The following is a 17,071-nucleotide window of genomic DNA, read 5'->3' on the forward strand; positions in this document are numbered from 1 at the left end:
GAAGGTTTGACCAAGTGGGTACTTTACGTCCAGACTCTAACAGAGAGAGTGTTGAGTGCATAGACATGGTGAGAATGGGAGTTCTTATTCATTACATTGCTGTGGTTTTGGGAACTTCCCGTTACATAAATCGTCCACCCCCAGTTTCCTCTGCGGAACTGGTTCGGACATTATTATCAGTTAACTAACCGGGTTATCCTTAAGAATATTAGCTTAATATTCTCCAGGAACTTCCCGTCAAAAGTGGGGAAACAGTTTAGACTCATATACCTATTGGAGTATCAGGGAGTAGTTTAACCTCTTATACCGGTCGGAGGATTGAGAAACAGTTTATACTCGTATACTCTTTGGAGTTTTGCCGTTCTCAATTGGCTTACCTTAGCGTTATGACGCCGGCTTCAACCAAGGTCTGAATGCTATTCTTGAGAGCAAAGCAATCCTTGGTGGGATGAACGACCCTCCTGTGGTATGCACAGTACTTTGGGTCCGTAGTGTTGTCAGCTTCCTCCTGATTTGTGATAGGTGGTAGCTTGATCTTGTTACCTTCAAGGAGGGATTCGAAGATGGCTGGAACGTCTTCGTCCTTGAAGGAATACTCTCTTTGGAGTCTCGGACCCGAAGTCTTTTGCTGCCTTCGGGATTGCTGTTGTGACGCTTGATTAGCACCACCAGTAGCTGCAGGTGTTTTGCCCTTACCACGAGAGGCGAAATTTGAGTCCAGCGGATTAACCGTCGGTTGGTTCCTCTCGGCCTTCTTCCTTCTAAGGAATCGCTCAGCCTGCTCCCCTCGGGCCTTCAGATCCTTCCAAGTGTCAGACGGTGCTGTTCCCATTGCTTCCAACACGTCCAACGCAAGGTTGTTGTGGCAAGTTTGGAGGATGAATTCCTCTGTGATCGGGTCCCGGCAATTCATCGCCTTGTTCCGGAATCTTTTGACGAAGGTATCGACTAACTCTCCGTCCTTCTGCTTCTCATCGAGCAACGATCCGATAGATATCTCGGTGTCGTCGTCGAAGAAGTTGGCCAGGAACTTGGTCTCCATGTCATCCCAGCTGTTTACGCTGCCTGGCTTGAGGCGGCGATACCAATCGAAGGCGGCTCCGCGAAGAGTGCCGACGAATGACCGCACCATCAGAGGCTCATTACCAGAGATCACCCCCAAATGCGATTTGAAGTAAATCAAATGCTGGGTAGGTGAACCCATCCCATTAAACGGCGTGAAGTTAATTAGATTAAACTTCGCCGGATATGGGATCGATTCCCATTCTCTTGGGTATGGGCAAGGAATGCCTGTTTTCTTCGTCTCTTGAGCGGAAATTAGTGTGTTGATTTTGCTCTCGAGGTTCTTGATCTTCAGGTTTTCGCCGGTTTCTTCGCCAGCATTCTCATTACCACCCCCTGCGTTGACGGGAGGATCATTGGTGTTACGAGCATTTGTATCCTCATCTTCCACATTAATCGGGTTACGATGATTCTGCTCGCCTTGTTGGTTCGCCAATGCTTGGATCTGTTGGTCATGCATTTCTCTCATCTGCTGCATGGCCATCTCCATCTCAAATTTGAAACTTTCTTTCTGCTTAGCCAAAGCGTCTTCAAGCATCTTGGCCATCTGTTCCGCACTTATCATCAGGGCCTCGCGGGGTTGTCCCTCGCTGGATACTGTATTATCTGATGCCACCGCGGAGCCGGCATCAGATTCTTCATCTTCTGAAGGGCGTCTTGTCCGAATCCTACCATAGGTTGCTCGCTCTATGGTTCCGGACTGCAGACGGGTTCTAGGTCGGGAGGCTCTTAGAATCGACTCGAAATCTTCTCGTGCCGATGTTCCTTTGCTCGTCATGTTGGTGGTGACCCTCGGAAATTCTCCGTCTTCAATCACCCTTCTTCTTCGTTGGAAGCGCCTAGGCCTTGGTTTTGGCGTCTCCGCACTGAGTCTTTCAAAAACTGAAACTCTTTCGGGGACCGCCTTAATGCAATTGCATTCCGACAATACCGCCCGAATGAGTTTTGAACAGGGACATTGAATTTCCCGTTCTCGGGGACTCCTCTTCCTGGTTCTATTCGTACCCCCAGCACGATAGTACAACTCGTCATTTTGACAGTCAGAGTAACCTATCGTGTGCGGGCACGCCTTCTCAGGTACAACACAATCATTATCAGATGATAATGTTTCCATCTGAGGTTGACTTGCCTTCTTTGGGCTTTCAAAGGTTACCCGCCTCAAAACATGCCTTTTTGGGCGTGAATTTTCGGCGTGATCTTGTGAGCTCTTTGTCATGCTGGAGGTGATGGCGACCCTCAGTATGTTGAGTCGTTCTGGGCTTCTTTATCGGGCCCAAACGCTTGTGAATTGGAGCTTTGCCTCTCACGTCAGGAGCTGGACCGAGGCGTTCCAAAATTGATTTCTTCTTGCGGGATGACTCTGTATGATCTCCCGGAGAAGTTATTGGCATTAACGGCGACTTTGGTTGACTCGCCGGAGTTTGACCTTCCTTAGAAGGCTGCACTGGTTGCTTTTTGGCCTGAGTCGCCACTTCAGACTTAGGCTTCCAGACTTGGCGTGTTGGTGGTGGCTTCTTCTCCACCTCCTTTTGCAGCTTTCTACGGGCTTCCTGAGCTTGAGCCCGTGCCTGCGCTGATATCGCGCGGCGCTTGCGAATGCGCTCCTCGAGTGTCGAACGGTTCCGTTTGACGCGGACCCATTCTTTCTTTGGCGGCTTGGAAGAGTCGCCATTCATTGGTGGTTGAGGCTGTTTGCCTCTTCTGTTCTTCAACTCCGCGTGGTAGCGGAATCCGTCCGTAGACTCCATCGCCTTAGCGAATTGCCGCGCAAGGCGTTGACGACGCCTCTGGCGGGCTCTCTTTGAGAGAGTCACAACGCCCTGAACAGTGGAGGCGTTGGCGGGAGTTGGGTTGACCTGATTGGAGGTCGGTGGAACTTCATTTGACGCAACTTCGGCGTCAGTTGGGTTGAGAGCTTCGTGGGCTTCCCGAGCAGCTTCAAACCAACGAGCTTTTCTCCCGGAGGAGAACTTCTTGGACTTGCGGGGGGAGATAGAGCCGGACGAGGACACGTACTCCTCGAACTTGGCTTGGTCGAACTCGTACTCGACCTCCTCCACGACCGGGATTGCAATCCGCGGCTGCGACGCATCGATCTCGTTGGCGAGATCGTCGGCTCCCACTGTGGTCGCCAGATTGTTCGCGTGGAAAACTGTTTTCTTTTTCATTGATATGATTGTCATCTTGGGTTACAAAGATCCGGTCTTTTATAGATCCGGTTACAACTAAATCAAAGAAAATAAAGAAAAATTACAACTCTCCTCTGTGAACAAATCACGAGCTCCTGTTTTGCGGTCGCTCGCTTTGGTGGGTTCTTTGCCTGCGCCGGGGTTAATCCGTGGACCACCGCGCGATCTAGATCCAGTCGGATCTACACGATTATGCGGGTATTATTCCATGAAGGGAATAATAGCCGGGAGGATTAATCCACCAAGGGAATAATCGCTCGGATCTCGAGATCTAAGACCAAGCTTAGATCTGGAGTGTGGTCTCGTGTAGATCTCAGATCTGTTCTTTCTTCCTCTCGAAATCCTGCCTTTTCTGACGTGGATGGTCGCCGAGGATCAGATCTGTACGTCCAAGCCGGCCACCTCAAGGTGGCTCGGCTCATGCCGAGCCACCAAGAGGTGGCTCGGCCGGCCACCTTGGTGGCTCGGCCACCGAGCCACCTCTTGGTGGCTCGGTGGTGGCCGAGCCACCTTGGTGGCCGCCGAGCCACCAAGGAGGTGGCTCGGCCTCCGAGCCACCATTTGGTGGCTCGGAGGTGGCCGAGCCACCCCAAGGTGGCTCGGCCACCGAGCCACCTAGGTGGCTCGGCCGAGCCACCACTTGGTGGCTCGGCCACCGAGCCACCTTGGTGGCTCGGTGAGCCGCCTCGGTGACTTGGTTTCCGAGCCTCTCTGGGTGTTTGGTTTTCCGTTGTTTCCGGTTCTTTCTGTGATTCGGTTGGTTGAGACTCTGATTTGTTGATCTGATTTGGCAGTAAGTCGGATTCCTGATTTGGCAGTAAGTCGGACTCCTGATTTGGCAGTAAATCCGTTTCTGAGTTCGAGTCCGAAACTGATCTTGATTCGATCGTGATTCGTCCGAGTCTATTCTCGGTTGGATGACTCGTTGATTCCTTAACTCGTTAGCTTGATTCTGCACGCGGGTGGATTCATTCCGTTGTTCGCGTGCGATTGGTCGATCTCATCGCCTCGTTGGTTCGTCGGTCTGTGCCGAGCTGAGCTAAGGGACCTATAAGCAATTTTATATGCCTACAATAAGCCTCATAAATAAATGGCTCGCAAGCCTCATCGCACCCTCGTGCGGACGGACAGCTATACTAAGCATCCAAACCCGACTCAATGGCCTGTACAAATAGAATATCGACACACTACCTCATGTAGTACTGAACTGAGCTCATCAACTATATCCATTTCATGAATAATCTGTGTGTAATAGTATATCGACATACTATCCTGTATAGTACTGAGCTGTGCTCATTAACGATATCCAACTCATATGTAACAATGTCTAATCCCGACATAAAACACCCAACTCTTGTCAAAACCCCCTTTCGGGATATATGTGTATGTGTATTGATATTGTACTTGTGTATTCGTAAATTCGTGTAATTACATGTGAGGAAGTACGGCTCGAACCCCGCAAACACATCTCAAACAATTCCAAAACAAAACTCAGGAAATCAACCTTAGTAGTCGACTACAATGTTGAGTAGTTGACTACTCTGAGTCCATCCAGACTCTGTGAAACCAAACTCAGTGTTAGTAGTCGACTATAATAATCATTAGCCGATTACACTGCTACGATAATAATTTTGTGAACTGGATCTGAGATAGAGTAGTCGACTACTAACCTTAGTAGTCGACTACTCTACATGAATCTAAAAACTAACATGCAGAAACAGGAAATTAACCAAGGAACGTACACATATGCAATATTAAGCAAGATTTAAACAATTTGTATCCCTTTAACAAAGTCTATCCTAAAAATGAAATATAGAATTAATTAAATCTAATTAGGGTTATCATCCTTGTTAATCAATCTCTTCAATTACTCATATATGATCAACATGGTTATGGAAAACATGATAGAAATTTCACATGATAGCAATATATTTCATATCAACTCTGATTAAAAATGCCTAGATTTTACAATCCTAGGTTTTAGCATGCTAATATAAAAGAAAAACTTAATTTGTTATCAAATTAGGGTTTTTCACATAAGTTAAACTTAATTAATAGATTAAAATGAAATTAATAGTTACCCTAACTGTCATAAACATATTTTTAATCATAAACGGTAAAAAACATTGGATCTAACATGGATCACAGATCAAATATCAGAAGTCTACTTTTAATCACATGTAAACCATAAAAGGGCATAAAAATATCGATTTTATCACTTTAAATCTTGTAATTACTATGGGTGCAGGAACGGGTGAAGATGATCGTGCCTTAGATGCTGCTGGAGCCCTCTATCACGTGTGTGCAAGATCTCCCTTCAATCCCTGAAGCCAAAACTTTGCCTTCCTCATGCAAACACCTCGAAAATCTCTCAAGAACTCACAAAGAAAGATTTAGGGTTTGAGGAGGGAGTTGGCTGCTAAACTCACGGTTATTCTATCAGAAATTAGGGTTTAAATGTGTGTTTATATATGTATATCAAGCTAGGTTCGGATATAAATCAAATCCAACCCGAAACCTGAAAAGAAAAACTGGAATCAGCCACGATAGTTGACTACTTGCCAGAGTAGTCGACTACTAAACTGATTAGTCGACTATTTTGAGTTGTAGTCAACTACTAACAGCCCAGAAACATGATTTGTGCATGTTTTTGTACATGTTCGTCATTTATACTCACGTATATACATTTGATTGATCTCACATCAATCCCTAGCATGTTCAAACATTAGAATATGTTATTTATCACCATATAACATACTGATTGATCTCACATCAATCCCTAGCATGTTCAAACATTAGAATATGTTATTTATCACCATATAACATACTTATTATCATTTATCACATAATATAAACATTAGAATATGTTATTTATCACCATATAACATACTTATTATCATTTATCACATAATATTCAAAATTATTATGGGGTTTTACTTGAGTATTCAGTCTGTTATTAACAATCAACAAACTGACTAAAGAGTGTTTTGGATAGCACAATTCATCCCATATTGTATTGTGCCATTGAACATTACTGACAACTAGATTTAGGGCATGGTACAAGGTAGATATCTTAAATTTTGCTCCCCTACAACAGAGCCAATCAACTGAATCAGGTTTTCAACTCCACCACAGGAATGCAAAGCTTTGTCTCTTGCTTTTAATAATTGTTTTCACATCCAAGAGTCCCTTGATCTTGCTTTAACATGCCAAACATCCCTTTGCTTCAAATAGGTACCATGAATCCATTTAATCCACATTAATTCCCTGTTTACATGAATATGCCATAAGTTTTTTAAAGCAGCTGCCAGATTCCAGACTAAAGCATAGAAGACTCCAAGTCCACCCTGTTTTTTACCCAGACAAACTTTATCCCAAGAGACTAAGGGAATTTTGGGTGTTTGATCTGTTCTTCCCCACAAAAAATTCCTGCAAATTTCATCCATTTTCTGTGTAACCCTGACTGGTATTATATAATTTAAAGTCCAATAAACCTAAACTCCCAAAATGACACTCTTGATAACCTATAATCTTCCAGCATATGTGAGTTTCTGTGTTTTTGCCATGTCTGTATTTGATTTGATATCTTGCTGATGAGTGAATTACAATCTTCATAAGATAACCTTTTGCATATAAGAGGAACCCACCAGTATCTGATAGGGAAACAACCTTCAGGAAGACATAGTTGAGTTTTGATAGTTTCTTTTACAGATTCATCAACCCCTCCAAAGAAAATTGTAGATTTATCTTTATTTGCTTCAAGCCCAATTATATCTCCAAAATCTGTGACACACTGATATAGCTTCTTCACTGAATATAAGTCTCCTTTAACAAAGAGCAATAAATCATCAGCAAAGATTAAATGTGTGATCTTCATTTTGCCACATTTGGAATGATATTTAAATTGCTTATCATGCTTCAAAAGGTCTAAGCTTCTTGACAAATATTCCATACCCAAAATGAAGAGATATGGGGAGAGAGGATCACCTTGTCTCAAAACCCTTTCCCCCTTAAAATAACCATGTAGTGAACCATTTAGGGAGATGAAATATTTCGGAGTTGATATACACACCATGATCCAGTCAATTATCTTTTTTGGAAAGCCAAGCCCCTTGAGCATTTCATGCAAAAATTTCCAACATTTGGTATCAAAAGCCTTCTTAATATCAAAGTTCAACATGATTCTAGGAGAAATGTTCCACCTGCTGTAGCTTTTAACAAGCTCATGGGCTAACAAAGTATTACTTGTTATTTGCCTACCCTTAATGAAAGCGCTTTGAGCATCATTCACTAAGTAACCCAGAACTGATTTAACTTTATATGCTAAGATTTTTGAAATGAACTTGTATAGACTGTTACAGCATGATATAGGTCTAAAATCTGAAGGTGTTTTAGGGCAATGTATCTTTGGTATAAGTGTAATAGAGGATGAGTTTATCGTGCCCAAAAGTTTTCGTGATGTGAAAAATTCCTCCAAGGCTTGTGTGACTTCATCTCCCACAATCGACCAAGTTGATTTGAAGAAAAACGCACCATACCCATCAGGACCAGGTGCCTTATTATCTGACATTGAAAAATAACTTCTTTAATCTCTTCTTTGGAAACAGGTCTCTGCAAGAAATTTGCTTGAATACCACTTAGGCAGGGCCCTGAGTTAAGCACATTCATATATCAGGATTTTTAGTATCAGTAGCATTTCCCATTAGATTCTTGTAGTATGATACAAATTCCTTTGCTATTTTATCACCATCAGTTATTCTTTCTCCAGTGTCCCTATAAAGGGCTAAAACTTTGTTTTGATGCCTGTTGCTCTTCAAGACTTTATGGAAGAAATCTGTACATATATCTCCTTTGAAGCTCCAGGCAATTCTGGATTTTTGATGATAAAAAGATAATTCACAATCCAGCAATTTGTTATATTGTGCTAAGCATTCTTTTTCTCTCTTAATGAAAACTGGATGGGCATTTTCTTTGTTGTTGCTTCAATAACAATTTTCGAGTTTGATTTGAGTTTCTCTTGTGCTTTCATCCTCTCTGGCTTGATTTGTACCCAGGATGGCAGAAAAATCGAGGAGTGGATGAAACCTTGCCTCCACGGTTATAAAACAAATGGCACAAATAATGATAAGTTTGTGTCAACTAAAAAGGTCGAAAGAAAGATGCCCATGTTTAATTTGTCCAATTTTTAAATCATAATTTCGTGATATTCTTGTGGCATAAGATTAATGTATGTATATATCTACTACATAACTGTGTCTAACTAATTATATATTGGCCTTTTCTTATTCACCGCAAGCACCTTTTGAACAACATTTTATACTTACTGAGTTATTTGTATTAAAACCTATATATGTTTATCTCACATGAATTTTGGGATGCAGTTACTTATAAAGTCAAGACAATTGAGTTTTCAAATACTGTGCACCCCTTACATGACTTGAGTTTCTTAATCAGCCAAGCACCGCACGTCACTATGTGATCACAATCTTTGTCTCTATTTAATTAGACGTACGTACCTGCTCTCAATTTTCAACGTGAAGAGTCGAATTCAAAGTTTGAAAAAAAAAAACATTATCGTTACTCTATACACTCTTTAATTTAGTGATCTTGTTGCACGAATTGGAACTATAAATAACACCGTAGACTGAGATGGAGAAGGCCGGGGTAACTAATGAGAAACCAGACTTGAAGTGTTTCATCCTCATCCTTGAAGATTAAGAAGAGAGACAATGGCAACTAATGAGAAACCAGACTTGCATGTAAAGGCAGGTTTTTTTTTAAATTACTTTTTCTTTTTATTTTTCTATATATTAATATTTTAGAAAGTACTAAGGTTTCATTGTTATACTATAGGGGGTTTTTTCTCTCCATATAAATCACCTTTAAAATAGGGCTATTCTATAGCAACCACCTTTAGTTATCACTTTATATATACATATATAGACCACCTTTAAATAGCTTTTTGTTGCAATCAAAAGCCTAGACTTATTTTTAAGTCGATTGGTTTCACTATAATAATTAGTTGTCAAATACCAAATATATATATTAGAGGGATGATCCTCAATGGAGGTTAGGTGAGATTAATTATTAAAAAATTAACTGAAAAGTGGACACACATTGTTGATTGTAACAAAAAAACCCCTTTAAAGGTGGTTTAAGTATGAATTAAAAATCAAATGTAGTTTCTATAGAAATATCCTATTTTAAAGATGATTTTTTTGAAAAAAACATGTACTATAAGGGCTTATTATTTAATGTTCCCACTGTTTGTTCATTGTACAGAACTCTTGGATTGAGGAGATGTCAGGCGAAAAAGGCATTATCTTACACCCAAGAGAATTAAATGTTGTTGGGGGTGACGATGAAACATGTTGGCAATGGCACTCTCTTGTAACAGAAAGGTAACAATTTAAATATATATTTTCCTTTTGAATTTGGACTTCTCTGCTATCGAAAAGTTGTTATTTCTATCAAAAGCTTTCTATTAGTATCTAGACGGAGGTTAATATTTATCATATTACCTTTGGGTTGTATTAGTTTCCACTTTTCACTGAAGACAAATCATAGAATACAGATCACATCATAACTTGTCATAGTCTTTTCCAAAGATGGGTAGTAAAATCCGTAAGTTGACCCTCACCACTCACAGCCTGCTCGCATGCAGATAGGTCTGATCAAATCTTGGACTAAAAACACAACCATCCACCAAGTACGAACTGTTCGGACTAAAAATAATAATAAAGAGACATATGGGCTATCCCATGGTTAAATCTCATGTATTTTAGATCTCTAGCATTTTCGATTGCCTACATCTCATTATCTCGTGTGTGCAATCATGCAGCAAAGGGGAACTGGGGATTGAAGTACCAAAACTTATGGGAACAAAGCACGTCGAAGTCCACGGAAAATGGAAAATGTCAAAACTCACCCCTGGCGCCAAATATCAAATTGCTTACCTACTTTTCCTGAAGGATCCTGTTGAGGGTTGGGAAAACTGCCCGTTGAGCATGAAGCTCACGCTGCCAGACGGAACAACACAGATTGAGAAACTGAACCTCAGCAAGCTGCCCGAGGACCAAGTAATGCTGGTCGTCGCTAGTTACTTCGATGGCGTTGTTGATGATGGAGAGATCACTTTCTCATTGATTGAGACATCGGATGTCGTTAAAAGGGGACTTATCATCAGGGATGTTTTGATTCGTCCACTTCCACCAATGGCCGTGCTGTCGAACTGAACGAAGTGGATCCGCAGCAGAAGAATAGTCATATGTCAGTCAATAAAATTTGCATGTTTGGTTTTTTCTTATGTTTCCAGTGGTTCTGTTTGTGATGGTGAATAAAGAGAAGGATTTTAGTAAGAAAGACCCTTCTAAATAAATGAGTGGCACTAGCAAAACTGACGGGTTGAGATCCTCTGCATACTTGACTTTAGAAATTACAATTCACCAATCAAATTTTCTCACTCATCAGTGAATTCGTCAAAATGATATTAAAACCCACTAATATAATAAGCCAACAGTTTAGCTCACTTAACTAATTGTAGGCATTCCCTATCGTCAACATTGTAGAGAATCCTTCATTAGTATTCACTTCTATTTCTTCTGATCTGAAGCACATATGATCTCTCATCATTTTCCCTAGAATATCATACCGGTCACCCTTGCCTTCTTCGTCAATTTACCGACGCGGCGTACAATTCTCTCTCGGGTGTCATATGTTACAACCGCTATTATCATGGTTGCGAAGCGCCACTCGTATCATCGTCTGCAACAAATGTGATCGTAAGATTGACAACTTTTGTCTTGCCAAGGAAATTGGACAAAGATTATTGAGATAGCAAACTGAGAAAACTTCAGTAGTTCTAAGAAGAATTGGCATTTCCCAAATAAAGCTAGACTTAAATGAACAGATCCGTTGGATAAATCATCAATTTTTGCCATTGCTTCCTATCTCCAACAACGGCTGTTGGCTCCTCCATTATCCTTTCATCCGAACAATTCTCTCACGTTGATGTCTAAGTTGTTAGACCCTAGAGGGGGGGTTAATTAGGGTCTTATGCTAATCTAACCTTGATTAAATGCCAATTAAAATTATATTGATTAATTTGTTCTTGCAATAATAATATGAGATAGATATGAACAAGAATGATATAAATAGGCACAAATAAAATATACGCTAAGCAAAACACAAACACACGAGATGTTTACGAGGTTCGGTCACCACGACCTACGTCCCCGCTCCTCACCTCGAGGAGATCTCCACTATCACAATCCGGTTTGGAAGCCGGAACTTCTACACACTTGGTTTACAAGTTTACCGAAAACTTTCACACAACAAACACTATGCAATCACACTTTACACACTAAGTGTAAGAACCTAGCCCGTGTCCTCCTCCTCAAGTGCTCGGATGCAACCTCTCCCTAGGTTCGTCAACCGACGCCACTCCTATTGGATTCGACCCCGTCTCACACCTCACACTTCTCTCGGTGTACAAGTGTATTACAAGTGATACTCACAACAATGATTAAATACAATGATTTGTTCTCGATAACAAATGAGAACACAATGAAGCTCACACTCACTAAATCACACACCACTACCACAATATATAGTATGGAATATTATAAGCTCAATATAGTGTGTGTGATAACAGTGAATGAAAATATGTAACTCAATAAATATAGCTTAAGATATGAAAATGAAATTATAAGCTATATAGAAAAGATGAGTTAGGAAAACTTCTCAATAACAAGAAGAACAGTAGAGGATGAAGAGGATAGGATCTTCAGTTGAATTGAAGGCCTCTTCTTGTTGTAGAAAACTTCTTTTGAAACAGATAATCAGAATCAGCTTAAACATCTCTTTTAAACACTCTTAAACTTTTGTTAAAACTTCACTGTAAAAACAAAACTTGGTATATTGAAAGAGAAGAGCAATGGGGTATTTATACCCACTCAAAATATCAGCCAAAACCAACTTGAAAAGACCAAAATAGCCCCAAAGAATCAAATCGTAATATAGCCATTGAGAAAGTAATGATGAGTTCGGCGGTTGACCGTACAAATCTCGCGATCGACCGCGATGCACAAAAATACTAAAAAAGAGTTTTAAAAGCTGGCAGTCGACCGCGAAAGGCTCTGGATGGAGCCACGGTCAACCATCATGGTCGACCGCGAACAAATAAAAGCTATACTTAAAAACTTAACTGCTGGCGGTCGACCACAAACTGATACATGGCAATATACAGGTTTTTGGGCTAATTTTAAAAATGCGTTAAAAATATCAAATCAATTCCAAAAATAGTAAAATTTTGGGAAAAGTTTCTAATTGATAAAATAAACATGTTTGAGAAGGAAATTTTGGAAAAGCAATTTTCGTTTGTGAAAACCCACTATTTTTGAAAAGCGTTCATAAAACCTGTTTTTCGTGAACATGAAAATTGAGATATGACTTGTAAACTCGTGTATATATATCATGCATACATTATATATGTATAATGAAGTATGAACGAGCTGTAAACATGAAATAAAAACTTTTATAACAAAGTTTGATAAAAAATCGTTTATATGATAGAAAACGTCAAATCTGTGTTGTGTTTGCATATTGAGCTTACATATAAACATGTGATATATGTAAGAAAACTAAACTTATACCTAGATGAATGTACACACATGAACTTGAATCTTTAACTCTTGATTGCTGTGTGTTGAATTACCTGTTAAGAGAAAAACCAAACAACGAAAACTAGAAAACATATTAGCTATAAATTGTTTAACAAATCATCATCAAAACTATAGGGCCAACAATCTCCCCCTTTTTGATGTTGGCAAACAATTTATTTAATAATATGAAATACATATTGATAAACTAAATAAACCAAACATATGAATCATGTAGTGATAACATTATATTTCATCAATATGAATAAACCACTGAACTAAACATCAATATGTAATTTTTCTCCCCATTTGACAACATCAAAAAGGGAAGAAAAAATATATATAGGAGCAACGCTCCCCTTGCATTCAAGCACAGATAATAAACAAATATATAGCCAAAGCTCCCCCTGTCAATTTGCATAAATGATATAACATTAAAGAGAACATATATGGGAGCTATACATTCATAAACATCCATAACCAATTTAACAAGCTATTAAGATCATAAACACAGGAATCAAATGCCAAACCAAACTTTTAACACAAAGCATCCTTAATAGCATGTTACCACAATACATAGTTCATCGGATCTAAAAACCATAATGAGATTGCCATAAGCTATCACAATCACAACAAACAGAAATAGTTCCACATAGTTTTCAAACACAAGACATAGAGTTATTACAACTCAAAATAAAACATAAGTATCCAGTTTTAGTTCAACAAAACATAAACTCAATAAGAGTTATTACAACTCAAAATAAAACATAAGTATCCAGTTTTAGTTCAACAAAACATAAACTCAATAACATCAAGAGTCAAAGTATCCAGTTTTAGTTCAACAAAACATAAACTCAATAACATCAAGAGTCAATCACCACCATCGTCAGAAGTAGATCCGGAGTCAGATCCCGAACCAGAAGCAGCTCCTTCATCAGAGCCCTCTCCTGAACCAGAGTCAGAGCTGGAGGAGGGATCCGGAATCCCAAGAGACTGACGCTGATAGCTGAGAATAGTCCTAACGTCCTTCTGAATACTTAAGACCTGAGTCTCAAGACGATCCAGTCGAGCACAAACATCAGAAGTAGAGATGGTGGAAGCTCTAGACCGAGAACGGGAAGATGATGGTTTGGTAGGATCAGATAAGGAGTCTGAAATTTACATTCGGGAGAGAGAAACCCTATCAAAGTATTCCTTACTAGGATCCACTTTGGGTTCACCAGATAGAGCAACACCGAAGTGTTGTAGAATAAGAGTGATGAAGCAACCAAAGGGTAGAAACTTATAATGCTTACATGTCATGTTTTTGAGGAAAATATTTGCCCAATTCACTTTTATCTTGGCAAAAATGGCATATACAGCATTGACTTTATCAGGAGCAAAGTGGTCAAAGCTACCGGTTTTGGGAATGAGATTTTGAGCAATAATACGAGCAATGATTTTTGCAGTGGGATTAAGTGATTTGTTGTTCATAGGGTAGGTGCAACTGGGCTTAAACATAGAATCGTTCACATCCTGATCGGTGTGTTCAATAGACATGAGCTCAACGTCACTTGACGGGATCTTAAGGATTCCCGCAAGTTCGTCGGAAAAAAATGAAATAGGAACATTCTTAACAGATGAACTGATGGTTTGAAGACCATCAGCAGAAGTGGTGACAGACAGATTTGCATAAAACAAATAGACGAGAAATGAAGACCATCAGCAGAAGTGGTGACAGACAGATTTGCATAAAACAAATAGACGAGAAATGGGTAATAAGGAACTTTACGTTCCACATCTAATTGCATAAAACAAATAGACGAGAAATGGGTAATAAGGAACTTTACGTTCCACATCTAACAGTTTATCCAAACCAACAGCAGCTAAAATTTCATGAATATTGTAGATAGCTAATTCCTCATACTTGATATATCTGCCAGATAGAATTTTCAACTTACAAAGCTCCCTATACTTTTTAAATAGGGGTTTGAACAGTAGAAAATCCTCATAATTAGAGGCAATGGAAGATGAGGATCCAACATCTTGTTTCGATCTCTTTCTAGGAGGCATAATATCAGAATTAAGATAAAAGATAGGGCTTGAAAGATCAGATCTAAACAGAAACCCTAGAATTGACAATGAAATCCTAGAATAGAGAAAGAACACAAGATTGAGAGAGTAGAGATTACCTAACTAATTCCTAACAGGAATCGATGAAGAGAGATCCTCAAGGGAGACCGCGGTCGATCGAAGGCGAACGGCGGGCGACCGTGAGGAGAAACTGAGCAGAAATCGATATTGGGGAAGAATATTCGAAATGAGGGAAATAGAGAGGGTCGGGTCAAAAGAGAAGGAATGAATGATCTGGATCAACTCACAAATGAAGATCAACGGTGATAAGAGATCAGGTTTAAAAACAGTTAGCAACTATAAACCAAAGCCCGATAAGAAAATAAAACCAAAAAAAAAAATTCTTGTGATCGACCATGGCGGTCGACTGTAACAATTTTCAGAAACATTTACGGTCGACCGTGACGGTCGACCGCGAGAGAAATAATGTCAAAAGTGTTGTAAATTCTGGATTTTTAGAAAATATTCAATTTGGACCTTAAGAGAATTGTTTTATAAGATATATAAATATATATAAAAAGTTTTTAGCTATAAAATCACGAAAATATTTTATTTTAGCTTAATAAAAACAAAATCACCATTAAAACTCAAAAACAACTATAAAACAAAAATCACAATGATAGTTATGAAATAAAACTCATTTTGGTACCCAAATCATTTTGGTACCACTAAAATTTGGGACATGACCCCTATCATGTAAATCCAAGGCCCTAGGGTTATGAACCCGCTTGGGCGTATCTTGTGCACCGATACGGTCAAAACAAAAATCGTAAACATGACCTATACGATTGCAATATAGATGTTTGAATGGTTTGCGTTGACCGAAATGAAATACACGTGGTTCATTTGCAAAAAATGATTTTTCTTTGTAATTATTTTACAAATGAGAATTTCTTTTCAAATCGAAACAAAACATGGCCAAATAACCAAAACGACCACAATAATCATATTTGTACACATGAGCATTTTTATGATCTATACTATGTGTGTGTACATGTGTATGTGATGAGGAAGCTTGATGAGATGCACAATCATGAATAGGCTTGTTAATTTTTTATGCATTATCACAAAATTGAGCTAAATGGCCTTTAAGACCGCAAATAGAACATTTATGAATTTTGTCATACATGTGTGCATAGTGAATAGGTTTCTTAGAAGAATTAACATTGTACTTTGCACACAAGTCCGTAAGCTTTTTATTATTAGCAATACAAGTGTTTAGTGTTGAATCTAAGGTAGATATTCGTTTTCTCATTTGATTCAACTCATCATTGTGCATACAAGCATTGCTACTAGAAGTAGGATAAACATGATTATTTATCATAGATTTTAACTTATCTACTTCTAACATGGCATCACATTTTTTATGAAGCAAACTAGCATTTTCTAATCTCAAAGTTTCATTGCATTCTTTAAGAATTATATTTTCATTTGCAATGAAATTAAACTTAGTGACTAGAGTTTCATGAATGGATTTCATATTAACATACTTACTTTTTATATCAATATAGCAATTATGTAATTTTTTAAACTCAAGAGCAAGCTCATCAAAGGTAATAATATCATCGTTGTCAAGATCGCATACCTCACTAGGGTTATCACCTAGTGGTATTGTACATGGAGATGAGGCTTCTTTAGAATTCAAAGCGGGATTTTCCAACGCTTGTTGAATAGCCTCCAAGTCCCCTTGATGTGCTTCAATGAATTTCCATATGGTGTAAGCACTATCAAAATTAGCAAACTTGTTAGAAAAAGATGAGTGAAAAGCACTAAGCAAATATTCTAACAAAAGCTTGTTCATATTAAACATTCTTTTATCATCTTTATTCCACTTGGATTTTTCCGAAGTGGGAATAATATAAGCATCCTCAATAATTTCCCATAAATTGAATTGTTTAGATTGAACAAAAAGTTCGAATCTAACACGCCATTGAGCATAGGGGAAAATATCCAAATGAGGAACAACATTAATAGCATAACCTAAACTAGATGCATCATACATATCCATAATGATTATATGCAAGAAGCAAAATATAATCAACACTAGAT

General features: G+C 39.1%; 1 protein-coding gene across 2 annotated transcripts; it reads left to right on the forward strand.

The window, feature by feature from the left end:
• On the forward strand, positions 8,930-10,592 carry LOC109822370 (uncharacterized protein PHLOEM PROTEIN 2-LIKE A4-like). 2 transcript variants are annotated; one of them, XM_020388560.1, is made up of 3 exons: positions 8,930-9,016; positions 9,534-9,652; positions 10,093-10,592. In XM_020388560.1, the coding sequence occupies exons 1-3, from the start codon at positions 8,981-8,983 to the stop codon at positions 10,484-10,486; spliced, it is 549 nt and encodes a 182-aa protein (XP_020244149.1). In that variant the 5' UTR covers positions 8,930-8,980; the 3' UTR covers positions 10,487-10,592. The 2 variants fall into 2 exon arrangements, with proteins under 2 accessions (XP_020244149.1, XP_020244150.1); XM_020388561.1 differs by having other exon boundaries at positions 8,930-9,010.

The sequence above is a fragment of the Asparagus officinalis genome, chromosome 8 (assembly GCF_001876935.1).
Source record: "Asparagus officinalis chromosome 8, Aspof.V1, whole genome shotgun sequence".
NCBI lineage: Eukaryota > Viridiplantae > Streptophyta > Magnoliopsida > Asparagales > Asparagaceae > Asparagus > Asparagus officinalis.

What these genes read in the sequence shown, in the direction of transcription:
- LOC109822370 (XM_020388560.1), top strand. Translation starts at nt 8,981, where the DNA reads ATGGCAACTAATGAGAAACCAGACTTGCATGTAAAG. An exon ending in AACCAGACTTGCATGTAAAG is followed by an intron (nt 9,017 to 9,533) that starts GCAGGTTTTTTT and finishes TTCATTGTACAG; the next exon opens with AACTCTTGGATTGAGGAGAT. An exon ending in CACTCTCTTGTAACAGAAAG is followed by an intron (nt 9,653 to 10,092) that starts GTAACAATTTAA and finishes GCAATCATGCAG; the next exon opens with CAAAGGGGAACTGGGGATTG.